Genomic DNA, 27,997 nt, shown 5'->3' on the forward strand with positions numbered 1-27,997 from the left:
CCAGGCTAACATTTCATCGCACTCCGTATCAGTAGCACTGGGTGGCGTAAACTACCTCCAGGCTTCAGCATCTATGATGTTATGGTAGTAGAGGTTACAGCTGAGCGTGCAGATTTTTTTTCTGTTGTTGTTGTTGTAAGTTGTAAAGAAGCTCAGTGGATACTTGAGGTGAGGAGCACTCATCTGGTCAGCCGCTGTCAACCCCAGATGTCCTGAAGGTAGCGTTTCTCCTCTCTCAGCCCCGCCAGTGTCTTCATGGCCTCCAATTGATCCACGCGGAGCTCCGCTTTGATGATCTCTAGCAGCGTGTCATTCACATCCTTAGCCATGTTCTTTGCATCCCTGGAGAAGGTGGAAATAGTAGGAATGTGTTAGGGGAAAAAAGGGGGGGAATAAAAATGTGTTTGTTGAGACAAAAATAAGTGTATGGTGCTTTTCCACTACCCAGTTCCTGCACGGCTCTTCTGGGCATGTTTTTTTTTTCCTTTTCTATAAGGGATAGTACCTATTTCTTTTTTTTTAGTACCTGGTCTGACAAGGTTACAAGCGAGCTGAGCCGATACGATGTGTGACATTGACAGACTGCCAGTCAGAGAGTGTCGTCACTGGAAGAGTCATGAGCGCGACGTCCCACACAAGAATCAAACCGAACAATGCTGAACTGTAGATCGGTTTAAAGAAGCACTTAAAAATCCTGAAGTCATGTGTTGATCTCCAACATTTAGCAAAGAAATCTCAATATTTCACAGAGGAGTCTGGTGTATTTAGCGACAGCACTGCCGTATGTCAGTTCAGTGACTGTGTCAGACGGACAAGTACTGAAAAAATCTTTTTTTAATTTACTGATTCTAATAATTCAGTACACCCAAAACACCTGCTTTACAAGTCACTAGTCTGTGTGTGTTGCGTGTAAAACGAAGTCACGGCAGTTTCGTGCAGCCGTGCTATGATGACTCCGCCCACGTTGAGGAGGTACCAAACCGAGTGCCAAGGCGTGCCGTGCTCGAACTGGGAAGTGGAAAAGTGCCAATAGTCGTACGCTGCTACTTTGTAAAACCAGCAAGTGCTGTTGCTGCCAGTACAGAAGTGCATCCCAGGAGGAAATTGCTAAAATCTCTATCTTGCTGCTGCTGCTCCAGCATATTGGAGGAGATTCATCATCCAACAGTGATTTTTTTTTTTGACTGAAGAATTCAAACAGTTTGGATGTTTTGGTTCAAATCATTTACTGAACTGTGAGTGAGGCAGTGTGTCTGGCAGTGACAGGGGAGAGAGAGCAAACAAACAACATATAGACGTCGATATACACATGACTTGACTTGACACACACCGGTCTCTGTTTAGCGTCGTTGTTGTCTTTGCACTGGCATAAAAAACAATGTGCTACGTTATGGAGCGGGAGGAGGAAGGTATATATATATATACATGCTGTAAATATTACAAGCTGTACAAAGCGTTGCATCAGTGTCGGGACGGCAAAGTTGTTGAGAGCAGAGGATTTTTTTTTTTTTACTGTTTATACCTGGAAGTATGATTCTCCCCTGTAACACGGCCTCAAGCAACAGCTACTGTATACGCTTCCAAACAGAGATATTCACTGGCAGATAAGTAAAGTCCGCTTGGCTGTGTCATGACTTTGTGTTATTTACCTCATCCAAGAAGGAAATGTTGCCTTTTTTTGTCAGTTTGTCAGTTGTTTTTCTTGCATTTTTATTCGAAAGGAATACAACAGGGATCATGATGGAAAAAAGTCAGGCACATATAGAGTGCAGATCTAGATAATGAGCTGAATTTTGTCACCCAGAATATGAATAATAGAGAGGGTGAGCTTTACTTAGTGTTTAACAGAAATAATTATGATTTAAAAAGCACAGTGTTGAGCAAAAAAAAGGGGCTTGATTGTTGGTTAGAGCACGTCTGTTTTGGCAGGAGACTCGAGTCCTTAACCTGATCTTTTGTGACAAACTCTTAAACATAGCATTCCAGCTCCTTGTTTTGATAATCGTACTTATACTACCAGATATACGCACTGTATTTTAAGCTCAAAGGGGTTATTAAACTGTATTTGTACACTGCAGTAAAGTAGTGTAATACGTGTGTGACTCAAGTTTCTTGGCAAAGCTCAGGAAGCAGGACTTGGACACAAGACAACTTTCATTTGGAAACACAGCTTTCATACCAGGGATTCAAACACAAGTGTTGCATGTGTGGCCAGAACCTGCTTTAGCTTGTTCGTCTATGCAATTAAGCTTCATTAACTTCCAAATACTATTAGAGAGGCATCCGTATTATTAACAGATTCATAACAGTGATCAATTTCATCGTGTCTGGACATGGGCTCACGTGAGGTAGAGGCTGTTGTGAAGGCTTGGGAAATTATTTTGCCATATTATTTATTTATTTATTTTTGCCTTTTTCAATTTGCAGTGTGTCCTTGGTTGAGGAAATATTCAGGCCACATTATTATCCAGGGTTTTTCCCTTCTTATTTTTCTTTCAGCTCCGGTGAAAGGCTGTCAGTTCATTTTATCAACCCTGTAGAAACTCAGACGGGCTGAGCAGTCAAGGTGGTGTGTGTGACACATGAAAGTTCATTCAGGTCTCTCTGTCCCGCAGTGAGGGCTCCAGACTGTCGCATTCAAAGCAGCCTCTAAATTCCGCCTTAGAATTACAAAGCAGGTGCCACATCTGTGCTGCCAATCACCTGTGGCACTTTGTGCCGCTCACCGACTCGCCATCAGTCGATACCCCCGATGTCATCAGACATTAATTCCAATCAATCACACCGTGAAGTTCTCAAAGAACTTAATCCTAAAGTGGGAGATTGTGTTATGCGGCACAACAAGTGAACAAAGTGCCAGCACGCTAGTGTCTTGTTTTACAGTAACTACTCCACAGAGACTATTATTAGTCTGTGGAGCTGTTTCTAAACAGACAACAGTGCCCATATTTTTTTATTATACAAATCCTACCCACCAGTGCAATGGTGTGACACATAGATATTTAATATAATAGACTTTCTATAACAATGGAGCTCAGTGGCACAGAAGAATAAGGTCTGAATATACACACGATACCTGTGAGGCTTTTCATGGGATTGGTTGACTGTAATAGAAATAAATTAAATCGTAACCCTTATCCGTTAAATACTAAAGCACTTTATGCTTTTGTTTTCCTTGTGTATGTAAACTATAATGTGTAATTCATTTTTACTACACTGTACTGTTAGTTTGGCGAAGACCCTTTCATCGCATAGATTCTATTTCAATAGACTCCCTGGGTACAAATGAAAAATATTTAGTGTTTTTCCTGCGTATATTAAATGTTTAAATATAAGATTTCTGTAAACTTTGGAAAAACCCCGTTTGATATATATAGTTGCTGAACACAAACAAGCCAGAACTTGACACAACTGTGTCAGGTGGATAACGGAATGCGTGAAAAATGGCAGGAGAAAACATCTCACATAAGACAAATGTTTTTGTCACTCTTACCCGCAGACATAGAGGTAACCGCTCTGTTTGAGCAGGATATCTGTGACGTATCGGCCGTTACGCAGCAGGATGTGTTGGACATATCTGGGTCGGGCGGCTGAGGCGGTGACCTGCTCCTCCTCCTGCTCCGGCTCGTCTCTGGAGAAACACACCTTGAGGTGGTTCAGGACGCCGCTGCACAGAAAGCCCTCCAGCTCCTCTCTAGTAAGTAAATAAATAAATAAACAAACAAACAAACAGAGGAGAGTCACATCCAAACTTTGCAAATCAAATGATTATTCCTGGCACTCTTTGGTGAAATTGAGTCATTCCAAATCGACGGTCAAAAGGGAAATTTAACAGCGAATGAGTTCAACATTGTGGGAGGGCATCAGTTTGTGGTTTTATTAAATAAATAAATGAATAAATAAACATACTGTATGTAAATTAGTATATGATATCAAGAAATAACCATGGTAACTTCAGCCAAATGATGCCAAAAAATTTGACTCTGTTCTCATACGTGACTGTTCATCCCTCGTTTCCAACATTCCCTTAAGATATTTAGCAATAGCCTTGACCACCTTACAAGACATATAACCCCACAATATTTCCTACCAACACACACAAAAAAATCCTCCTGTAAAGCTCAATAAAACACAAGTCTGATGAGCAAAAAAGAGGGCTGAACAAAACAGTATCAGACAACCAATACGTCTTGCTTAACGAGGAAAAGTGGGGGGAAAAAAAATAAAAGAAATGGATTCTATAAGCAAGGTCAAGTCACTGTTATAAGCATCTTTTTACAATCAATCCTCCCAGCCTTGCAGTTTGGTATAACCTTGCTTCCTATCTGTGGTTTTGCTTGCCAACTGCTCTGTCTTCTGCTTCAGTGTTTTTACAGGGCCTGGGGTGTTTTTTCAAGGGAGGGGAGGAGGAAAGAGGTGAGGGAGTCGGATTTACTGTGGCTCAGAGCATCTTGTGTAAAGCTAAGCAGTCGGAATATGTGAAGCACACGCAAACAAACACACCCATAACGAGTCGAAGCGTCAAGGCGGTAGGGGAAGGTCTTCGCCTCAGGGGTCGGTGTGTGTTGCAGTAACCCCCAAGACTAAAATATGACGGGGGGGGGGGGGTGTTCCAGAACACACAAATGATGGTTCTGTGTGAATACTAAATTGAGAGAAAAGTACTGTTGTCTTTTTACCGCGAGAAACGTGCAGAATTGCTTCTTCGACGACACTAATAACCTCTGATTGAAGACAGCGCTATTAAAAGAATTTTGATCTCCTGAGCGAGATGAGCGATTGTAAAATCTGTTTGAAACGCGAGAGCAACAACAAGAGAAACAAGGAGAAGAGTGCTGGAGTCGTGCTGTTTGAGGTCTGACTAGGCATCGTCATACACTAATAACCATACGAGCAGAAACTGGAGGGGACAGTTGACTTGAAACAGCAGTCAATAGTTCCCAGGCACCTCTGAACGTCTCCACACACGGAGCCTGTGGCAATATCCCGGACCCTAACGTGAACCCACCAGACACATTTTCCCCTACAGCATGAAATCACACGCCATAAAGTGGCCAGGAAATTGGAGGGAGGGGAGGAGAATAAGTGCTGAGCAGGGGAAAGGAGGAGGATGAGTTTGATGTGACAAGCAACCAGATTGGCATCAGCCTCTCACAGGGATGTTTGAGTGCTGCGGGTGATTGAGGCAGTTCGCAGAGCTTTGTTTGTTTTTTTTTGCTGCTGGAAAATTCATAACAAGATCTGAACTTTGGGCACATCCTGCCTTGACAGTTTGTAATATTTATATGCACAAAAAAAAACATTTATGCGAGTTCAAATTTCAGCTCCTACTTATGAACTCTTTTTTTATGCTAAAAAATCTGGGACACTGAAAAGTAGTGATAGAACTACGCGGAGCAGATTTCTCTATTCCAACGGCAACGTGACATCAAATTGCACTTAAATCCAGCAGAGACGAATGCGGGCAGGTATGTTGTTCTCATTCTGCTAACCTATTTAAATTAAGTACAACTCTTCACGGGTGGCTCATAAAACACACACTAATTGCTCTGGTCAACACTGTGGGGGTGTTCATCAGAGAAGCCCACACTGTGAACAAACACTGCCTGCTACCTGGCTGTGAGTTGGTATTTAACAAAGGGATAGAGGGCACAGAGGGGAGCAAAACTACATCCTCTGTGATCTATTCTTGTGTGATTACCAATGCTAATCCATTCGCACTATTTAATTCTGCAAAAGAATTCGATCAGCGTCTCAGCATTAAGTACATGCGTGCTACTGATACACCGAAAAAGATCGATTATGCACTCGGGAGAGAGTAAGGCCAAAGCAAACTGATCAGAGTAACGATCCACTCGCTGGGCGATGTCAGTTCATAGTGCATCAATTCATGACGGGTAGTAAAATATTTAGGTGGATAACATTTCCCTCCAATGCTACGAGTAAAAATTGAAGATGAGAAGCTTGATGATATTCACAAATTATTATTATTACTATTATAATGAAAATGATCTCCCTGGACCAATATTGACTTTTATATTCTCACATCTCCCCCAGACACACAGGAACTAGAAAACAAAGACAGTCACCGTTTAGAATACAACCTTGTGTCAATGTTAAGCATTAATCCAAAACCTCTACATATGGGGGGAAAAAAAAGGGATTGTGGTTCAGGAACATTTTTACTGGCAAATCTGCATCTGTTTGTGCCCATTTGTGAGTCTGTTTAGGTTTATTTGTCAACACCATTAAGTAAAATATAATGTATGTCACTTAGAAATGTAATATATACTCTTATTATTCAAATGTTAATGTTTCACTAGGCTGTTATCTGTGGAACCAAATTACAGATCCACTTTATACAATCATTTGGACTTGTGTTTCTGATCACCTGACAAATTTAAGGCTGAAATTCACTCACTTTTTTAGCATTTTTTTGTCTCCACTGACTCCTGAGCTACTTAACGTTGACCATTAGTCTGCTGTTTGATGCTGGGTAAGCTGTCTGCCGCACCTAGAAACGGCACTGATGAGAGCGGCGGCACGAGAGCGATTCACAACAAGCAAGCTGCGGATCGTAATAAACCTAGAACAACTCAGAGAAGCGAGCTGAACACTTAAGAGCTATTCGAACACAGCGATCAACCATAACAATATAACAGGTAACTGGTTTTAATGTGATGGCAGAGCAGGGTATGTGTGATGTTCTTAACCATCTGTTAAATCATTTTTTTTTTTCACTTTCAGTTATTCCTTAATGGCTTCATAGTCAAAAACAAAGTCACATCATTAAAACCTGTTTTAATGATGTGACTGAACTCTGGCACACCTTCTTACAGTATATGATGTTGTTTGATCCGTTACTACAGCAATATTAATTCACAAAATCTTATCACAGGAAAGCTAAATGCCTGCCTTCAATGTTTTTTTAGTAGAGTGTTAATTGCAACAGAATTGAGATGAAACAATTCCTGATTCTTAAGCTTTTGATTGTACAAAATCTATATGTGCTAACAGCTGTTAAAACATATACGTAGCTAAAACTGAGATATAACTAATAGTCATATAACCTGCTGAGAAAGAGGAGATGCTCCTATTCTTGTTCCTTTTCACTCACAGGAAAATGACATCTGGCCCGGCCTATTTTTATTTTTTTTTCCATACATCTGAGTCCACACTCATTCAAGACACATAATATTCAGACAGATGGTAAAATGTACAGTGCTTATATTAAACCACCACCCAATGTAAGGTTTATGCCACGGCTGCCCTATATATAAAAGAGCATTGTTTATGTTTCTGTAACGGTTAATACAGGAGCATGTAGAAGCTCTTTACACAAAATGATATAATTAATGCTAAAATAAAATTATTATTGTTGTCCATGAATTTTCGAATTGACTTTTTCACAAAAACCCCCAGAAAAAAATAGTAAAGCACATTATTATTCCTTGATTAAGATGTCAAATTACAGTTATTTACTTGTATGCCTGAACAGAAAATAAACTGTTTTAGTGATTGAATGTTGAATGAAATGCTTGATTCATTTCTGGCTTCTCAGAGAAAGAAGTAGTGGAAAAGTGGAACATTGTAGTGGAAAAGTGGCATATGAGAATACGTAGGAGTTCGGGGCTTTTGTATGACAATCATACTGAAGGGAGAAACATGGCTTACCTGAACAGGTAGTCCCTGTCTCTGTGGCGACAACCGAAGAACAGCCAGGTCTCGCCAAACACAGCCTCAGGTTTCTCCTGCCTCTCCTTCTCCCTGAAAGTCAAACAACGGATGTTAGTGGTCAATCAATACTAACAGACGACGAGACCAGATGGGAGAGAGGAAGTCCTTTGTAGCAGCAGAGGTTAAAGAAGAGTAGTGACACCATAAAGCACTTTTTTTGAAACGACAGAACACCGAGTGCCACAATTGCCTAATGCATGAAAATGACTGTGCATGCTGCAGCAAGGACATAATTTGTATTATTAAATTTCACGCCAACAAAGGGATAGATCCCATCACTTTTAACAGGAACTGAAAATGAAAAGAAGGGCGTGTGTTTTTCTGTGTGTGTGTGTGTGTGTGTGTGTGTGTGTGTGTGTGCGTGTGGATTGTTTGAACAAGCTGTTTATGCAAAAGTGACTTCTCTTGTGGCTTTGAGAGTCTGGCAAAGCTCCCAGAATCCTTTGTAGGCAATGGCGATGCAGCGGCTCAAAACCGCTCTGAAGATGCTGGTATCTGTGCTGTTCACCTGCTGCAAAGGTGACAGCTCTCTCCCAGATAACAGTTGACCCCACAACCTTTTATGATGCCATCAGTCAACTGGCACTATAAAGCGGCCCGCATTATCTGTTTACCATGTCTAGAAGAGGGCTGACCAAACACGACGGGGGGGCCTGAGGGACACTACAGAGAGGCACTGAGACCAGGGCCTTTGTGCTGCACTGCTGCACTCTGGGGATATGGTGCCAAATAATCTAGATTTCATCTGTTTGTCAATTCATGAACAGACTCAAACATGCTTTATTTTTCCCAGCAGCAACAAAAATAAAATGGTGAAAACTTTGTTGGAAGATTAGGTTCTACTACACTAATTTGGTGCTGAAATGATGCATTGGTGGTTATGTTTTTTTTTTTAAACTTTCCATCACCTAACAATTGGTTTAACTCAAATTGGTTTAAACAAGTATCATCAGTGGCCCACGCTCAGTTTACAAACAATTCTCCTTAACTTGGATTTAAGTGAAGGACAGAGAAACTTCTCCAGCAAAGGCAATCATCCAAATGAAGAAGCAATAAGCAGAACATGATTTGTAGAAGGGATGAGACGATATCACAAACTTGAGTATCTACAGATACCGTTATTAGTCCGATACAGTCATTTTAGACCATTTATGAAGCTGTTAACACATTTGTGTTGAGTCATTTCAAAGACATAATTCTCCAACTGTGTAACAAATATTGTTCTCTCAAAAAGAAATAAACAGACCAAACATGATATATAGGATTTTTGGATCCGATCCAGTGATTTTGACCGGTATCGGACCAATACCGATACCGATACTGATCGATACAGATTCTCATCCGTAATTTGTAGGGAGGGACTTCCAGTGGTTCCCAGGCTGTAAGATAAGCCCCACCAGAGGATAGGGATGCCTTCCAGGAAGGGCAAAATTGTTAAGTGGAACTACCATTTCATGGGAACAATTAAAAAAATACATTATATAGTAGCCAAAGCAATATAAATTCATATTTGCAAGGTTTTCTCAGAAAAAACGATTAAGCAGAAACAATAGTCAAGCAAATATGCCAGAAGTTTGCTAGTTTTCTTTGGCAACAGTTTACATGGCTCCATTAAGGTCTTGGCCTTCATTAATTCACAATTCATTGTTATTAACTATAAGCCATTATATTTGAATTAAGATGTATTAACCTAAAATAACCCCGCCATTATAATACATTACCATAACAATATGAATACTAAATGAATTGTCAGAGTTTTCAGTTTCTTAAATGTGAATATTTTCTGGCTTCCTTGCTCCATATAACAAAGAAATCATTAAAACTGATTTTTGGTTTGTGGACAAAACAAGACATTTTAGAATTACATAATTTTGAGGTTTGGGAATTATTGATCTTTCAACATTTTCTGACATTTTGTGGCCCAAGTAACTCCTCAAAGTGAGAAATGAATTGACAGATGAATCAATTATCAAAATAATCATTAGTTGCAGCCTTACAGTAAACACAAAAACAAGAGCTTTTGCTCTCCATTAATTAGATGAAAAGTTGACCGAGTAATTAAAAGAAAAAAATCTTTAAATAATGCTTTGCGAGATGAAAGTAGTTTGAAGTGTGTATCCATGAATGGGACCTGGTAACAAAGCTCCAAACCCTCAGATCCCATCCATTAGCATCCTGGACAAGATTCTTCTGATCTGTAGACAGCCTCAAGTAAACTCATTTTAGTGTGCGCATCTCTCTCCTCTTGCCGTCTGCCCTAAAGGAATCAATACCAATATGAAAAACCTGGATTCCATTCTGAGTAGATCACCCCGGCGCCTTTCCCTGAATACAAATCACATCACATCACAAACCCACACTAAAACCGCCTGCAACACAATCCCAGGGGGAAGCCAGCATCTACAGAGCACTCCATTTGGGGTTGAAATCAGAGGCGCTTGCCTCTCAGAGCCATTGAGATAATCAGCAGGAGGGAGAAACTGTGCGAGGAAGCTAAGGTACAAACTTGGTAAACCTCACAATTATCTCATTTGTTTTATCAGTTTCTTTGCAGCTCAGTGCCAGTGGCCCAGAGAGGCTCTTATGGCATAAAAAAAAAAGATAAAAAGTTGAATACTTTCAAAATACAAGACAATGTCGAGCAGCAAGATGAAGAGATGTTGTCTCGTTGGACTTAAAAAATGGAAGCTCCAAATTTGTCCACACAAAGCCTTTATTAAAAGTAATCATATTAAATGCCTATTGGCATACCTTAGTAATAAACTGAGCAAACTTTTTTTCCCAAGAGAAAAAGCGCGTTAGAGGTGCTTAGAAGATAAAGGCCACCAATTCCATTAAAATACAATATTTGTTTAACTGTCTTTGCTCCAAGCTAAAAAAGAAAGACACTGAAAATTACATTCTCCATAAAATCCTTCCACGCAAACTACAGAAATCAATAGCAGGATACTGGGGGGCTTATTAAAACCTCCTCGTACCGCCATTGAGCTGCTGACCTTCTTTTACTTGTTACCGCACTACAAACTCATACAAAATGCTGCCGAAAACAGCCATCGATTAACAGTGGGGGAGGAAAATAGAGAGGTAGAAAGATCAAAGTGTCCCCATGTTGTTTTGTTGCTAATAGGGCCCTTCACAGGGCTCGAGGCAAATGCGGCGTCCTGTTGACAAACTTGTGATTGTTATCTCCTGTGAGAACACGGCGTCATCCGCCGAGGCTTTTTAAGGAATCACAAGTCAGATTCTGCACAATGTCGCACACCATGACAGGTTTTCTCTGTCCTTCAAAAACCTGCAGCCGACAGGGAAGAGGAAGAGAGAGCCAGAGACGGAGAGGCAACTGATTCCTCCAGTTTATACTCTTAAGTATATAAAATACACTTTAAAACATCAAATTATAACACACTAAGCTTTTGAGGAGATGTTTTATTAAAGATTAGAGTAGTGCTGGCCAGGTGCTCTACCAGTTTATTCTGAAATCTGGTAATAAATAGTTTTTTTATGATTTGAATTAATCAGAAATTGCAAGACCGGTATATAATAAACGGAAAGTGAAAGTGAAACACTGTTTCAATACTGCACCACCAAAGCACATGCTGGGGGCTTAGCTAAGGAAGTAATTGTGACAGTAATAGCATTAGACAAGCTGGACCACAGGACAACAAGGACACATTTGTACCAAAAAGAGGAGCCGAGTCTGTTGTTTGGACGTTTTTTGAATTTACAAAGTCTGACGCGGACCATACCAACAATTCACTGCAAATGTTGTCAGGCTTATGTTGCTGCTGCTGCTGCTGGAGGCAGCAAAACAAGCAATTTACTTCACCACCCTAGTAAAAGAATACGTCTTGGAGTACCAAGAAGGTATGCAGTTACATTCACACACCTGCACCACTCCCTCTCTTGCTCGGCCACTCACTCAAAAAAAAGTTGTATGCCATGAAACTCTTGACAAATACAGTAATATAAATTTATGTTCAAACCGGCCATTACTTAGTTGTATTATAGAAAAAAAAAATGCCTTTCAAACATCTGACAAGGACAGAGCATTTTGTTTGCCACTGATAAAAGGTTTGCAGGACAGACCGCTAACAAAATGCTTAAATGTGTATTGCAAAATGATTTAAGTAAGAGAGATATGTTCATATCCCTGCCTCTGTATCTCTGGCTCAACTGTCATCGATATAAGAGCGCGCTGTCTGCAAGTGGTGTGACCAGGTCAGTCCAATTGTGTGCTCCTGCATCCCGATGCCGCAGACCCCACCCTCCCTCCCTCCCTCCCTCCCTCCCTCCCCCAGAAGGCCATGCTTCCTCAGACAATCCACCACCAACGCCGTGACTTCAGCTGATGCTGATGCAATCACACACCAACGCCACCCGCCACAACAGAACAGACATTCAGGGGATTTACAGACAATTGGAGTTGACTGGGGCGCAACCTCATTTATACAAAGCCGCCCATGAGTCAGACATGTCACTCTGACTAAAAAGGTTCACCCCGCTTTCTGACAAGTCGCCGTGGCTAAGGGGGCCAGCTTCAACAAATGGGCTTTGGTCACATTCATCTTCTAGAAAGTTATCTTTATGAAATGTTGATTTAGCCTTCAAATTTGAAATAAATATCACATTTTCAAGTATTTGCTGCCACGTTTAAACTGACTGTAGAGAACTATGACATACTGCACTAACAATCAATATCACAGCAGCAGCTCATCAGCAATTATAAGCAATGATTTACACCAACAACTCGGCCACTGCCTACTAAACCTTATGCCATCAAATCAATAATACTCCCATGTGCTGCCTTGACTCCTCGCTGTTCATTTCATATCAAGTCATACAAGTGTAAAGTGGAAAGGGTCTTTTTTTTCCTTCACCGCTGAGATGCATCTGAAATAATCCCCGACATAATCACAGAGCTTGCCACTAGATTAATTTTGTTTTATAAGACGTGTATAACGTGGGGTTTATAGGCGACTCTGAGCAAGTCCTTTTTTAATTGCCTCTGCAGATTACTTGGAAATACCCGTAGATGATGTGCACTCCACGCAAATCACCTGAACATTATGAATATTCATTATTGGGCTGCAAGAAATGAATTTGACGCAGTAAAAATATTTGTGCATTACTATTTCTAAAAACAACAAGTTACCAACAAGCCAAAACTGAAAGGATTCCCTCATAGTGTTCCTGAGATATCACATTTTTAAAGGCAGTGACCAAGACCTTTACCTTCCAAGATCAAATCAGTTCATCCATGAGTCAAAATGAAAGGATTCCTAGATCATAGAGCTAGTGTGTGGTCTTTTGTTTTTTCATGTTATTGTGAGTATTTGTCATTAATCATATACTTATTGCTGTTTGCTGCGTGTTCTGCCACCAAAGCTCTCCACGTAAAGTACAAAGGTTTTACGTAGGTCATTTGTTGTTGTTGTTTTGATGGAGAGACCTCTTGGTGGAGAAATTACATACTGGGCCAAAACTGAAAGGATCCCCTTATAGTGTCCCTGAGATATCACATTTTTAATGACCTTTACCTTCCAAGATCAAATCAGTTCATCCATGAGTTCAAAGCCCCTTTTCCACCTATGGTCCCAGCTCACCTCACCTCACCTCACCTGCATGTCACAGCACGGTTTAGGTTGGTTTTCCAAAATAGCACCTACTCAACATGGGTGGAGTCATCACTGCACGGCTATAGAAACTGCCGTGACTTCGCTTTACACACACAAATGAGGGCCTAGTGCAGGCCTGGCCTGCACCTGGCCTGCACTCTTTGCCTAGTTTCATGCGGCTCTTGCCTTCATATCAAATTATGCGTTTGTGGGAGTTTTTTTCATGTATATGTGTACACATGTTCGCCTTAGTTCAATATCAAACGAGCACATGAGCGAGGGAAAACCTCATTGTTGAGTAAACAGTTTGTGTCAAGTTTTCTCTGAAAATGGCAGGGGAAAAATGCACAGAAAAATGAAAATATGAAGATGAACAGGACGTTTTTAACAGAGTGGGAGAGTTTATATTTTTTTTGGCAAGTTATTCTGTCATGTCGTTGGTGTGTGACATTTACAGTAAATCTGGCTGAGTAGAGGTCTGTGTCTGTGTGTGTGAGGGAGAGAGAGAGACAGAGAGAGAGTGAGAGGAAGGGATGGGGGGGGGGATGTTCATGTGTGCCCGTGAGTATGATGTGGCTCTTTGCAGTAACCTGGACTAGTGACTTGTAAAGCAGTTGTTTTCAGTGTGACTGAATCATGAGTATCAGTTCATTAAAAATATGTATTCAGTACTTCTTCCATGATCAGAGCACAGACTTTAAACATTTACCTGGTAATTGTTGGAGATTAACGCAGGTATTAAAAAAAGTACCAGGTACTACACTAGTGGAAATGGAACTTAACCATGTTGTGCCGAGGCGAGACGTGCCGGTGGAAACGTGCCATAAATTAATGTTTGTGCCAAATTTGAAAGGATTCCTACCAGGTTTCTAAGAACGGGACAGACACATGGACAACCCAAAAAAATTTCACATTTTGGTGTGAGTTAACAAAATAAATATACTGATTAATTTGCAAATACCTTTGTTGAAGGAAACCAATGAAGGGGGCCACTCCTGTACCTGGTCCAATCATGATGAAGGGCACTGACGAATCAGAGGGAGGCCTGAAGGAGCAGTTGCTTCTCAGACTCACATGGATCTAGGGTCAGAGGCCATTAGAGAGCATATAAATAATGAGAGTAATTACAACAATGCTGAGGAATCACATTGGGCCAGCCAATCAATTAATTGATCTACTTATACATTTCAAGACATACTAATGAGAAAACTTGTGAGCTCCAACTGGAATCCGTAGAGACTCCGGTGGAGGAGCGGATTTACTTGCTTTAATTTAAATTAATTAATAATTTTAATCAACCACACTGAAGTGGCCTAAAGCTTTTTTCTGTTTTAGCATCTCAAACATTAAAACTGTGTTTCCAGACAAGCCGAAACATGTAATTGGCTAAGTCCCTAATTGCGCTGATAAAAAAAAACGCTTCGAACTTCTTGGATTGTGACTGAGAATGGACTGTCCACCGTTTTTTATTTTTGTTCGAATACTAAATGTTAGGTGTACAAGGGTATGAATTTATTTTTTTCTTCATATGAGTGGGAGGGTACCACGGTAAGAGCAGCTGTGAACTCTTGTACTTGCAAATTTAAACACTTAGAAATATGTAAGTCAACCACAAGCTCACGGAATTTGCACATTCTGTTTTCCAGTGTTCTCATTACCGTAGGCAGAGCCAGGCTGTCAGAGCACTCAGCCTTCCCAGGGAAAACCAGGCCACGATTGATGAGGTCAAACAGCCAACCGGTACACAAGCCTCGTTTCCCAGCAGGCCTCCCATAGCATGCTGGGAACTCTACCACGTTGAAGACAAAATGCAGCTTTCCTGGGTGCTTAAGACGGGAGCTACAGAGATGGAAACACAGGGAGTTTGAGATGGAGGAGGACAGCAGTGATATAACAATGTGTGTGTGTGAGAGCGTGAGAGAGAGAGAGGGAGAGAGACACAGAGACACACACACACACAAATGGTGACAAGCAGGAAGATTCACAGAGATGAAGTGTGAAATTGAGTAAAATACAGAGAAGCAGGGGCAGAGCAGATGGGTACAGAGAGGCACGGGCATTACGAGGAGCGGTAAATTTTCCAGACAAGAAAACAATGCTACAAATTATTCAGACAAAGATCACGTCAATAAAAATCCCAGATCTCAACTGCTGAACAAAGCAGTGAGCATGCACACAGTGAGGATGCGAATGAATTGCAGTCACAAATGGGTGCATGACCTTGATGTTTGCTAAATTAAAATCATTTTTTCATTCTTTCTGTGAGGTTTTGTTGATCCGGTAGCCATCAAAATCTTTTTCTTTTAATAAAGGTGCATGTTATTGCCCCAATTCTGATTTACTAAATGTTTTTCTTTTGTCTGAAATAGCCTCGGCCACTCTGAGGTGAAGTACCTCCTTATTAGCACCACACATACTATCCTTTTGAAAAGGATTTATTTTTTCTTTCAAGTGTTCATCTGTTCCTTTTCACAAACTATTTCGAATTTTATCTATCACAATCATGTGTCTGTTGAACTTTTTCAAGTTCATTTAATCAAGCGTAGTGAGTAGCTTTAGAGCAAATCTTCAAACTTTTTTATTTCTGCGTATGTGATAACCAGCTCAGTTATCATGGACTCTGAAACACAACAGGGTGAATCCAGTGTGGTCAACCTTCTGCAGCTGGCAGCCTATTATACTGCACAGTACAATAAATACTCGATATATAGATATATAGACCCCTTTTTCTACACATATGTGGATTAATTTGTTTCCCCCAAGGATAAAGGTTACCCTGGTTGGAATATCTCATCTGCAAAATAATCACTTTTAGCTCCTTTCTACTACTGCTGATTACTACTGAGGAAAAATGATTTCCTTTCTGTCCGTCTTGCTTCAATAAAACCTTCTCTCCCTCTTCCACCGTCTCCACTGTTGGCTGAAGCTCTCTCTTGCTCGCTCATCTTTCACTCTGCAGTTCCTGCGGGCCACTGGAGACCTCTATTGACCACAGCATCAATAATGTAGGCCTCTAATGTTTCTGCACCATCTGATAAACTACAGCCACCATCCCTCCTGTTCGTTCTCCAAACCTCGCGCACAAACACACACACACACACACAGGCAGGCAGCTAAGTGAGGGACTAATGAGAGGAGAGGAGAAGTTTTGACATTTCGTTGGATGATGCTGTTCCACATGAGCTTTAAAGCAAATTTAATGGCCAGTAGCTTAACAGGAAGAGCAAATCAATGACTGGCTAAGTGAGGGAAAAAAAGAAACTTAAACTAAGCTCAACTAGCTAAAGGCAATACAATATTTACAATCCATTCATTCAAACTCCCTCATCACTGAGCTCAGGAATAAACAGCGATATGTGCGTAGTGTTATATAGTATAACAAAGCAAAACGAGAGGATATGGTCAAGGTGTAACAGATGGAATCCATGTCAATTATATTTGCGTGCACTTTAATGCAAAACAAAGCACCAAAGCTTCTGCACAATAGGAGACAGTGAAATACATGTAGTGAGTGATAGGGAGATCAGGTAAAGAAGTGTTAGAGGTGTTAGGACAAGGTCCTACAGAGAGACAGAGAGTCTGTCTTGGTGTGATCACATTTGAATGCATGACAAAGGATGGATAGTCAAATAAACACACATTTTAATGAGGGTTTTTTTCAATACTTCAAAAATCTGAAAATAATAAAGATTTATGGGTTGTTGGATGTTTGGTTGAGGAACAAACCCTCTCAAATGTCAGATAATGTGAAAGCCTAATCCAATGCTATGAAGGGGCTGGCTGGCAAAATCCAGTGTAGAGCCGTGCATTTCTGAGCCGCCAATATTGCAGGATCAATATAAATTTTATCATGCACACTCCAACTCGCTTGTCAAGTAGTAAACAATTTGGACGAGCAAAATATGTCCCATAACAAAAACAACCTACGATGCCAACAGTGCATGATTATGCATCTTCTCAACACGGTGGCATACACTATGTGGCATCTTAACGAGAACCGAGTGACATCAATAAAAAAAGAAATATTCTCATTAGTACAGTCGTATTCTGAAGAAGACGAATAAGTATGATAAACGAGTGGGACATTTACTTTTTTCCATTAAAGCTGCCGTCCGTGAAGTCGTGAGCATTTCACTGACAGCAGCTTTAGGTCGCCGTGACTTAGATACATGACGATTATGTATGGCAAATTGATTTTTTAATAAATAGTGAAATGTAGTAGAATTTTTTTTTACAATTTCCATATCCAAACACCATTAGAATCACTAGATTAAAAGGTTGTTTTTACGGATTATTTAAGTACAGAATGAGGCCTTTGTTTTAAATAACGTGTACTTATTGTGCAGCTTGGAAACCAGGGAGATTTCGGGCTCCATTATCATTTATGCAAAGAATAAAACAGACGCAGTCTTGTGATTCCAAACACATGATGCTGTAAGAACACAGTTTTGTTGTATGTGGTACAAAAATGTAACCTCCACACGTATTCTCCTGTCACCTTACCTGGCTGCTGAATAAGGCCTGGGCTGCAGTTTCGGCAAATGCTCTGAAAGGCAAGCACAACTGTCAATTATCCTGCTGTTGCACAAGATTTTGTTACACAGACATCTGTCAAATACAGGAGACGTAACAAGGGAAAGTCATCTCCGTCCGTTGAGACGTCCTACCTACCAATCTATCCTCCCACCCAGGTTACACTTGTTTCTAGGACACACTTCTATATTTATGAAATTACAAACTCAGGGTTATGGAATCCCAAGTGTCCAGATGTGGAGCCACTATAGGAAACAGATTGCTTACGCAGACCTTATTTCAATGCCAGCCATGAAGGTGCCCTCTTTTGGGTAATATGTGCATTGTGCATTTCATCTTTGAGGGGACATCAAGAGAAATTTACAATAATCAGAGAAAACTTTTGATGCCGTGGCAACAGGATACGCCATTTGCAAGGCTGTGACCTCCATATACTGTTAGATTTGATTGAAAGTCACTGTGCAATCCCTTACATTTTATTTGTATTTTCATGATAGATGAACCTGGGAAAGTAAGGCTGCACCATATGTGCCAGCTGAGGCCTAACAATAACACATCACATTTTTCTGCTAAATTGCTTGGAAAGACAAAAACAGCTGGACTGAATCTACTCTCTCCTCTATTTCTGGATTTCTCTGACATGTTAACAGCTTAGGGTGTGAGTGAGGCAGCGCCACACTTTGACGTCCACTTTATCTTTGTCTCTTAGAGCTGAGAATTTTTATTTTTTTTTTTCAAAAAACGAATGCATGAAACACTTGGAAGTAATCCTGAAAGAAGGCTTTTCAACCAAAAAATATAAGGTCTGCAAAAACAACCACATTTTTTTTTCCATGAAAAACAACAAGCCCATAGACTAACACCACATTTTGAGTGGTCATAACGGGTGTAATGATCACTGTGCAGCTTGACTTTGTCTTGGAGAAAATCTCGCTAACCTGCTTTAAACAAAACCTCTGTCCAGATTTTGGCTTGAAGCATTTGTTTCTGCTATTTTTTGGGTGTTTAAACACATGGTATCTGGAAGGGAATACAGAAGTATATCTGTTGTTAGTGGTGTTTATCTTTTGGTTTTGTGAATGTATTACCAGAGGATTACTCCTTGATATTAAAGCCGTAATAAAAAAAAAGGAATCTAGTGAGGGCGCTTGCAGACGTTTGGTGAGCTATAGGTGTAATCACAAATAAACAACAGTGAGTGTAATACCTCCCCTGCTCTGCCTGCTGTTATTTGAAAGGTGTATTTAAACTCAAATGTCCTCACATGGCACTGACTTACATTGTAGATCCCATTACCTCTGTCCTGCTAAGACTAACTGACCATGAGACACTGAGACACTGGCTATTTGTTATGGCTACCAACCTTATCAGAGGGTCAATGCTATCCTACAAATAGAGTGTTGTTTATGGTAAAAGATGTTCGAGAATGACCTGCGTAAAGAAGCATTGGCATTAAACTACATGGAGACCTAAATGTCTAATATTTAAGAATAAAAACACTAAAGTCTGTAATTATTTTGGATTTACTTGCTGATTCTATTCTGTACATTTTACATTTATTTCTCTTATGTGACAAAGAAAGGCATATTCTTGTGTTCAAGAGGCTGCCTCCAGAAAATGATCCTGCTTTAAATATAACAATGCATACTTAATGGCGTTAATGGGCATTCTGTCAATAAACCCAAGCATAATAACACAATCCAACTTCAGTGATTTTGAAAAGGAAGTTCAGGACCTGGAAAATGGAAAATAGACGGACAAAATGAAGTGAAGGACAGGACAATTTCACTTGAAGAGCTAAGATAACAGACTGGCCTTGCTTTGATTTAATCAATATACATGTTCCGATGGAATGTAAGATATTTTTTAAATAATTCATAAAAAAAAAAACAAGACTAAGCTGCAGTAGAACAGATAAAAGAGTAATTCCAATTTTACACATTTCTAAAAGGGGCAGTGAGTGAACCGCCCTGTTGCTGTAAGGATAAATATTTTTGCTTCACCAAATGAATAATCATTAATCATGATCTTCTGCAATCCTTCACTGGGAAACATAAATCTCTCAATGAGAAGACCGTGTCACAGACTAAAAACAAAATCGTCCGCAGCCTCACGGTGCTCCAGTTACTGCGTTTCAATCACACGTACAGTACACGGCATGTTTTAAGCACAAGGCAATCAATCCATCATCTCACATCACTGCGCCATCATGATACTGCTGCGAGATACAAAGGATATATCACTTTTAAAGCCTTCTGAGTTTAAGACGTATTTTGTTGCAGAGAGTGGCTCGAGGATACACTTTAAAACGTGTCTTTAAAAAAAAAGAAAAGTTTTCTGTTCCAAAAAATACAGTCCCAGGGTCCCTGCTATGTTTTTTCAGAAATGATCATTTTCGCTGGTATCATCGATCATACTGCTCAGCAGTGTAATCTATTCCATCTCAAAAGTCTCTGTGTCAGAATTTGTAAGCGGAGGTACAATTTTTGTATTAGATAGCAGTGTGGTTTAGAAGAGGAGTTATACATCTTAAGATATACTATGGATTGTATCTTTGGCTGCAGACGAAATTAAAGAGGTCGTTAGCTAGCTTTAAAGTATTAGGAGAATTTTTTTTCATCATTGCCTACAAATACTAATTTCAGGTTACTTTAGATGTTTCCAAAAAAAACATTTGAATGTTTTCCACGGTATGCTTTAAATCGTAATTGAATAAAAAGGAAATACGTTTGGTGTATGTGGTACTGTATGCTGTGATCAGAACATTTTAAATGTCATGCTTTTCTTCGAGCCCCGGTTGGAACAAGGGCCTTTCTGCAAGGAGTTTGCATGTTCCCCCCTCGCGTGTGCGTGGGTTTTCTCCGGGTTATCCGGCTTCCTCCCACAGTCCAAAAACATACAGATTTGGGGATAAGGTAAATTGGACACTCTAAATTGACCGTAGTTGTGAGAGTGAATAGTTGAATGGTTGTCTCTATGTGGCCCTATACTGTCCAGGGTGTGACCCGCCTATCGCTCTATGTCAGCTGAGATTGGCAAAACGCCACCCCGCGACCCTCATGTGGAGGATAAAGCGGTAGAAGATGGATGGATGGATGGATGGATGGATGGATGGATGGATGGATGGATGGATGGATGGATGGATGGATGGACGTCATGCTTCTCCAAAGGAACAAAGCATCTTGGAATACAGAGATTTCCTTTTTACTTTAGTTAAGTTTACTTTCTTCCACAGGTCGCAATCAAAGTAAAAAAACTGCACACTGGTACAATTTTATTTGAGCCCTGTGATAAAGTAAATTGAAAAAGATCCTTGTGGACAGTGCTCCGTTCCCTGGGGCTATGACCTGAAACTTTTCATCTGACACACAATATGAAACAATGGACCACATACCAAGAGAGCTGACTGTGAGAAGGAGGCATCTTTCTCAAAATCTACCCAAATGTTACTGATAGACCCTGCCTGCACTTGGCCAATGGCATTTGAATTTGGACATATCTCTCCTCTCCTTATTTATAGTTGGTGTATTACAGCATAACCTGTACTGTGATCAGCCAACACCTTCCCTTTGGTCAGGGTAATGAACCGAGAACAGTGCAAAAACAGTGACACACTGGGTCAGAGTTGACCATTAACCTATAACCCAAGGTGACTCTGTGCACTCGTGTCCTTGCAAAGTGCAATAGCTCAACAGAAAAAAAAGCCCCAAATAACAGCTGTTGCCCCAAAGGGCCTCCAGCGCGACATTTTTCACTGGGGCGCGATCAGCCCGATTGCCAATTTCTGCACCACGGAAAAAGGTGCTGTGGTTGGCAGGAAGGCCGGAAATAACTGACTTTGGGGCAGGCCAAGAGCTGTGACACAGCTGTTTTAGAGGACAACACAACTTGTATATAAAGCTGAAGCCAAATCATTTCACTGTCTGATAAGTTTCAGTCAAAACCTATTGAATTGGCAGTGAACGGCCAGCCAGCATTCTCAGTGAGCTGAGAAAAAAAGGGTAGTTTTACAACAGCTGGCTCAGAGGGAGGTAGATAATCAAACGACGAAACTACTAAAAGCTACAACAGTGGCGTCATAATCACAGCAAAAGATACTGGAGCAAGATGGACTTGAGACAAAAAAAAATTACCCACTCACAAACTCAGCCTGAAGACTGTGGAAACCAAGCTCCATTTACTGAAGCTACAGTGACCCCTACTGGTTGAAAATTAACCAAACAGACCAACATAAACCAATATACATGGCAAATATAACCTGAGGTGTTTTGAAAGATAAATAACTTTTGATGAAATAAATTACTCCAGTGATATTTTGTACAATTAAAATCCCACTCACACTCCCAATCACTCTAATTCCCCCTTTGTTTAAGACGATAAAAAAGACTGATTTTAATTAAATGTGAATCTATTATGAGCAACATGAATAAAACAAAATGAAAATCATCTTTAAAATATGCCAGGGTATTAGACTGACTCATAAGTTAGTGAATGTGTGTTGCAACTTGACGATAAAGCAGTAAAACAAACTTAATGTTTGATATGATTCTGCAATTTAAAGTGGGGCTTTCTGCAGCTTGTTAAATAAACATTTAGCAGAAAGTACATTTTCAAGGGAAGGACTTTTACAATACTCAATAATGGTCAAAATTACTGGGAAAAAAATGTTTAAATACAGTGCAATCTGTGAACTGGGTGTTTCTTCTTAAAGGGAGCAGTAAAACTATGTTTTATAAATGGCACAAATGTGTTTACAACATGTAAAGTAGCTGAATTGGACTGGTATATGTGATACACAACGATTATTTTCTCACACAAATATGGACCTGATGACAGACTGAGTGAGATAGCAGTGATTCTGACCTATGAGGAGGCGGAGAGGAGGCGAGCAGGACGGGAAGACAGTGAGAAGCTCCAGAACACTGAGGCTCAGGTCTCTCACATGCAGGTTGTAATCTGCGGCACCTTGTTTACTGCAGAGCTCCTGCAGTCTCCTCCTCTGCACACTGTCCCCAGTATGCTCCACCAGCGCTCGTAGAAATGCCTGACAGAGAGAGAAATTGTATGTGAAGTTGCTTATTCAGGTACCCATTCACCACTGTAAAAGAAAAAAAAAAAAGAAAGTCAGGTTGTAAATTTCCTACAGGAAAACAGTGTGCACAGGCAACATAAAAGGTGAAACTTTGAAAGTTTTCTAAGTAAATGAAAAGGTAGACCTTGGCATTAACTCGGCTCTAGAATGTAGACAATTTAATATGCGCTTTCTGCCCCCGTAAAAGTGTCACTTAGCTTTTAAATGCTTTTCAATCAACGTGGGAAATTAATGGAGGGAAGAGGCATTCATTTAATCCTTTGGCAAATTCATCAAAAACAATTAATATGCTAAATCTACAGAAGACATTCTGCACTTGGTAAGTGACATTTAATTGATAATTGTTTAGCATTCTTTTTGTAGGCCGATAATTCAAATACAAGATTAAAGTCTTTGTGCAGAAATGGAGCCACTGCTAAACATTGAGAGTTATTCAACTTTGTTCTGCAGCCATTAATCAATTGGAGCGGGTAATAAGAACCTCTAAATATCTGTCATGCCAAGTGTTCTGGAGAATTTCAGTGATTCATTTTGGGTTATGAGTGCACATATGCAGAGATTAGTAGCACATTCTTGGAGCTTGTACTGGAAGAATTATTGCCCTCATCTTCCAATTTATCCGGTACTGCCAGCATTTTACCAGGATTTGACTAGTGCCAAACTACTGTGACTGGAAATGTCAGAGTCTCCAGAAGGAACCAGTAATATATTCGAGCATTCGTCTCATCTGAAATGGTGGGTCGGTCAATTACGTCTACTTGTGTATGATGCCAATGCACATACAGTATTATTGAGGATTGTATTATCTTCCACTCTACTACAAAAATCACGAGTAAGGGTTATAAAAATTATAGGTGTTGTAAATGCTTTGGTAAAACAGATTAACTGCTCTCACTACAGAGACGGGCTTTGTAAAATAAAACCCCTTCTACTGCCTTGTAAGTCTGTAGACAACACTGTGACCTGAAGCAATCAATTTCTGTGCAGCGACTTAATAACACGGGAGAAAAAGGACCAAGAGTAAGTCTTATAAACACAAAAGACCAAGACTGATACTAGCCATAATTCAGACTGACGCTGAAATGTTGAAAAGGTACCGATATTTTATTATGTCCTGCTACACTGCTGTGTAACATATGTTATGATATTTATTATAATATTAAAATAAGTGTAACTGTTAAATGATCGCCTGGATTGCTACCATATGTTGACATCTTACAAATGGTCTTAATTTTTTGTCATTTAGTACACTGTTCACAAAAGCCAATGAACTACAGACGCATCTACTGGCTGTAGGAAATAAAGTTATGGTATAAAATAATATAGTGCGAGAACTCAATGCTGAACAAAAATACAATTATTTTCAAGACTGAAATTAAAAAAGAGGACAAGGAGTAAGAAAAGTGGGAAAAATCAAGGTGGCCATGTTTCACGCCTTCAAAGTCTTTTAATCTAAACCTCTGGACGACAACCAGGTAAGTTTAATTATTATTTCAGCCTTGGGTCAAGATTAAGTAAATTCATCAAGTCCATCTGAGCTCATTAAACCAAACTGTGGACCCACGCAAATATTTCTGCTCCAGATATTGTCCTGGTATATTATTTCAGTACGAACAGGTACACATAAATACATGAGGATGAAATGTAATGTACTGCTTTCTCAGCTTTTGACAGTACAAATAAAAGCAGTGAGCTCTTGACAAACAAGACACACACTTAAGATCTTAAGATGAAAGGTAAGGAAATATACAAACTAAGACAAAACACAACAAGAACAGGTTAGGATGCCACAGTGCAAAATTAGCTGGGCTGATGCAATTTATATGCAAGTCAGTAGTTGCAGAGTAATGTCTGAACATAATGTACACTACCTTCTTAGGAACGCTTCTGATCTCTAGACACCATGTGAATAAATACAGCAATGAAATGTTCTGAGGGATGTAGGATGGCACCTGAGCACCTGCAGCCAGGGAGCAGAGGATATGAGAAAATTAACATGATGTCGGTAAATAAGGTTTTTCTTCAATACAAGCATTAGTCTACAGTGCGCCGTCATCACATAAGGGATGACATGTACCTTTTTTCTTAGTCTCCTTTTTCAGAGACACGTGGACATGGTGGTTCCTCTTGTCCTGAAGACCCAATCTGTGGAGCATCGCCTCCACCTCTGTGGCTCTGTTTGGACAGAACACATCAAACGAATCCCCGGGCTCAAAAAACATCTCCGGGTGAGCCTTAGGATAAAGGAGAAGCATCTTCAATTTAAGCTGCAACCAAAATCTAACCAAACTCCATGCTTCCATACTGCAGGTTTAGAAACAAAGTATTGACATTATTCTGTCAAAACCTACAGAGATGTCCAACTCTAAGAGGACGGCCGTCTTGACTGACTCTCCTCTGGTCAGTTGAACTGCCCTGTGTATGGGAACCTCAATAAGACTTTCATTGTTTAATCGTCCAATATTCTGTAAAGAAATATAGAAATTGTGAGACGACAGGTATTGTATGGCACAAATACTGGTTTTAGGAGCAACCTCATTCACCTGTTCTACAGTGTCTACATCCTGAAGTGAGACGTCCAGGTAGGGAGGAGGAAGAGCAGGAACATTAAGAGAAGACTCTGACAGTGGGGGCAGAGAGCGTGAAAGTGAGGCTGCCTGGGGATCTCCAGCATACTCCGTCTGTGTGTCCAGCGCTGATATAGAAGCATTGGCAGTGGCAACAGTCTGGGGCACCGACACTGGGATTCCTGCAGTGGGATCACAGCTGAGATCTGAAATAGCAGTTTGTGTGGCAGAAGCAGGAGACGAATCAGCAGTTGCATATTTGGAGTCCGTGTCAGCAGATGCTCTGACTATATGGCAGTCCTGTTGGTCACTAAGGCTTAGGAGGTTAAGTTGGACATCTGGTGTGTATGAATCAGGAGTTTCCTTTGATGAACTCCCAGCATCCTCTTTCAACAGAGCAATTCTGTGAGAAGCCATTTTTGATAAGGCTTCTTTGATAGCTTTCCACACTCCTTCGAGCCAGGGGTCCACAACCACCTCTAGCCTGGGGAGAGAGATGAGTCCATAAGGTGATAAAATAACAGCAATAAAATAAAAAGAAGAGACAGACATTGCTCTATTTTGTATGGGCTACATTTGTGTGGGCAGGTTAAAAGGTCGCCGCAGAACTTACCCTACACCATCATCTGCATAGCCTGTCTTATAGAACTGTTCGGCTCCAAGTTCCTGAAGACGACGTTCAATTGTCTTCCCGCAGTTGCAGAAATTTGCATAGTTTGTGTCTCCTAAAGCTGGAGCAGGCAGACAAAGGTGTTCAGAAAGTATACAAAGCACACAACTCTGCATTGTAATGGTTTACATTAATATGTTGAGGATATCAAAGTGCACATATTTTCACGTGGCCTGCAAAAAAGGCAGACACTCATGTAGTGCATTAAATTTACCTAAAAGTGTATAGCGAAGGTGTTTATAGTGGTCAGTGGAGAGGGTCTTCATCTTCATGTGCTTTACAAATTGGAGGGCATTGTCTGGTGGTTCCCCATCTCCAGTAGTTGACACAATAAAGACCACAGGAGCATTCTCTTTCTCCAAATTGAACTGGAACCAGTCATATAATAAAGCAATCATTGGTGTTTTCAACAGACCATATGAACATCTATCAGATTAATATCCTCACAAATCAAAAAGAAAAAAGAAAATTATAATTGGTGTATCAAACAACTCTGCTTCAAAAAAAGTGTTCTTAAAAACTACCTTCTCAGTCTGGTTCAAGCAGCTGAGTTCTGCTACCAGCCCATGATCCTGAGCCTCCTCCACTATCCCCTCTGCGATGGACTGGGCTTGGCCCTTCTGAGACCCGTATAGAACCAGGAACCGGGGCTGCACTTCACAGGGCATGCTGGAACATCCAGGAAAACTACATTAATGTATTCCTGAATTATTCACCACATATATTAGAAAAACATGTTTTAAGTGCCTTAAATAAAGGCTTCACTTTGTTCAATGTCTCAGTAAACTAAGCATGCACAACACCAGAACCCTGAGACTGGGGAAGCTGAATGGAATGCAGCCATAACTGTACTATCAAAGATGCCTTTCTCGACCGACTGACCGGCCAATGTGAAGTCAAGAACTGACTTCTACAATTCTTTTAATCTTGTAATCAAAACGTTAGTTAGGTAAGTTTTGTTTCCATATAATTTATATATATATACACATTGTATATATATATGTATGTGTATGTGTGTATGTAATATGTATGTAATATATATTACATAATATAATATTATATAATGACAGCATAGTATATATGCTTTACTATTTTTGATATACACACTGTTTTGCAGGACAATCAAAAGCATAATTAAACAGGTAAGGTGACATTTGAAAGACATGAAAGACTATAATATAAACGAAGTAATGAAAGAAGTAATATAAACAAACTCGTCGTAAACTGCTATCAACAAGTAGTGATTTGACCAGCTGTGTTTCCCCTTTATCTCTGCTTACCTACATATCTCGGTATGTGTCAGGCTACAAACAGACTGCCACAAAACAACCTTCTTAAACACAGCAGTCCTGAACGCCAGCATTCAGTGTCCCAACGTTGCGTCAGGTTTGAGGTTTGAGGTTTGACAGGCATTCGGCTGACGGCACATGGAGGGGACATAGTTATTATACTATCATCATCTACCTTGAAAGCAGCCACTCGACCAAGATATGAGAGTTATTTATATTTAGCCTCTACTTGTAACCAGTTCCTTTAAACAAACCTGGTCTGCTGGTCTGCAAACGTGTAACGCACGTTGTCTTTTTCTGCAGAAACACCGAGCTAACACCCAAACTACATCTAACAATATAATACCATAGAACATAAGTGAATGTAGTAAGAGTTTATGTATTTTGTACCTTTTGGTGAAGAAATTCAGTCCAGTACACACTCTCCCGTAGAATTGTAGCACCGTGGACTTCACGCGAGATTATAGTGGAGTACGATTGAACGTAATCGGAAG

The 27,997-nt window shown here is 40.3% G+C and overlaps 1 protein-coding gene across 3 annotated transcripts; it reads right to left on the reverse strand.

Moving 5' to 3' along the window:
• On the reverse strand, nucleotides 1-27,986 carry mtrr (5-methyltetrahydrofolate-homocysteine methyltransferase reductase). 3 transcript variants are annotated; one of them, XM_058628320.1, is made up of 16 exons: nucleotides 27,894-27,963; nucleotides 27,495-27,631; nucleotides 26,739-26,883; nucleotides 26,429-26,582; nucleotides 26,158-26,275; nucleotides 25,521-26,028; nucleotides 25,329-25,442; nucleotides 25,055-25,211; nucleotides 24,849-24,937; nucleotides 22,749-22,929; nucleotides 17,856-17,898; nucleotides 15,011-15,191; nucleotides 14,314-14,432; nucleotides 7,675-7,767; nucleotides 3,494-3,694; nucleotides 1-342 (listed from the first exon to the last, which is right to left on the reverse strand). In XM_058628320.1, exons 2-16 carry the CDS (start codon nucleotides 27,575-27,577, stop codon nucleotides 198-200), a joined length of 2,331 nt encoding a protein of 776 aa, XP_058484303.1. In that variant the 5' UTR covers nucleotides 27,578-27,631; nucleotides 27,894-27,963; the 3' UTR covers nucleotides 1-197. The 3 variants fall into 3 exon arrangements, with proteins under 3 accessions (XP_058484303.1, XP_058484311.1, XP_058484318.1); XM_058628328.1 differs by lacking the exon at nucleotides 27,495-27,631 and having other exon boundaries at nucleotides 27,894-27,986; XM_058628335.1 differs by lacking the exon at nucleotides 27,495-27,631 and having other exon boundaries at nucleotides 26,739-26,901; nucleotides 27,894-27,945.
• Between the last annotated feature and the right edge of the window lie 11 nt (nucleotides 27,987-27,997).

Source organism: Solea solea, chromosome 1, assembly GCF_958295425.1.
Source record: "Solea solea chromosome 1, fSolSol10.1, whole genome shotgun sequence".
Classification (NCBI taxonomy): Eukaryota; Metazoa; Chordata; class Actinopteri; order Pleuronectiformes; family Soleidae; genus Solea; species Solea solea.

Coding starts and splice junctions, on each gene's coding strand:
- mtrr (XM_058628320.1), bottom strand. CDS start 27,577: ATGCTGGCGTTCAGGACTGCTGTGTTTAAGAAGGTTGTTTTGTGGCAG. Junction 26,029..26,157: donor TATGCAGATGATGGTGTAGG/GTAAGTTCTGCG, acceptor CTCTCTCCCCAG/GCTAGAGGTGGTTGTGGACC. Junction 22,930..24,848: donor TCAGAAGCGTTCCTAAGAAG/GTAGTGTACATT, acceptor TCTCTCTGTCAG/GCATTTCTACGAGCGCTGGT.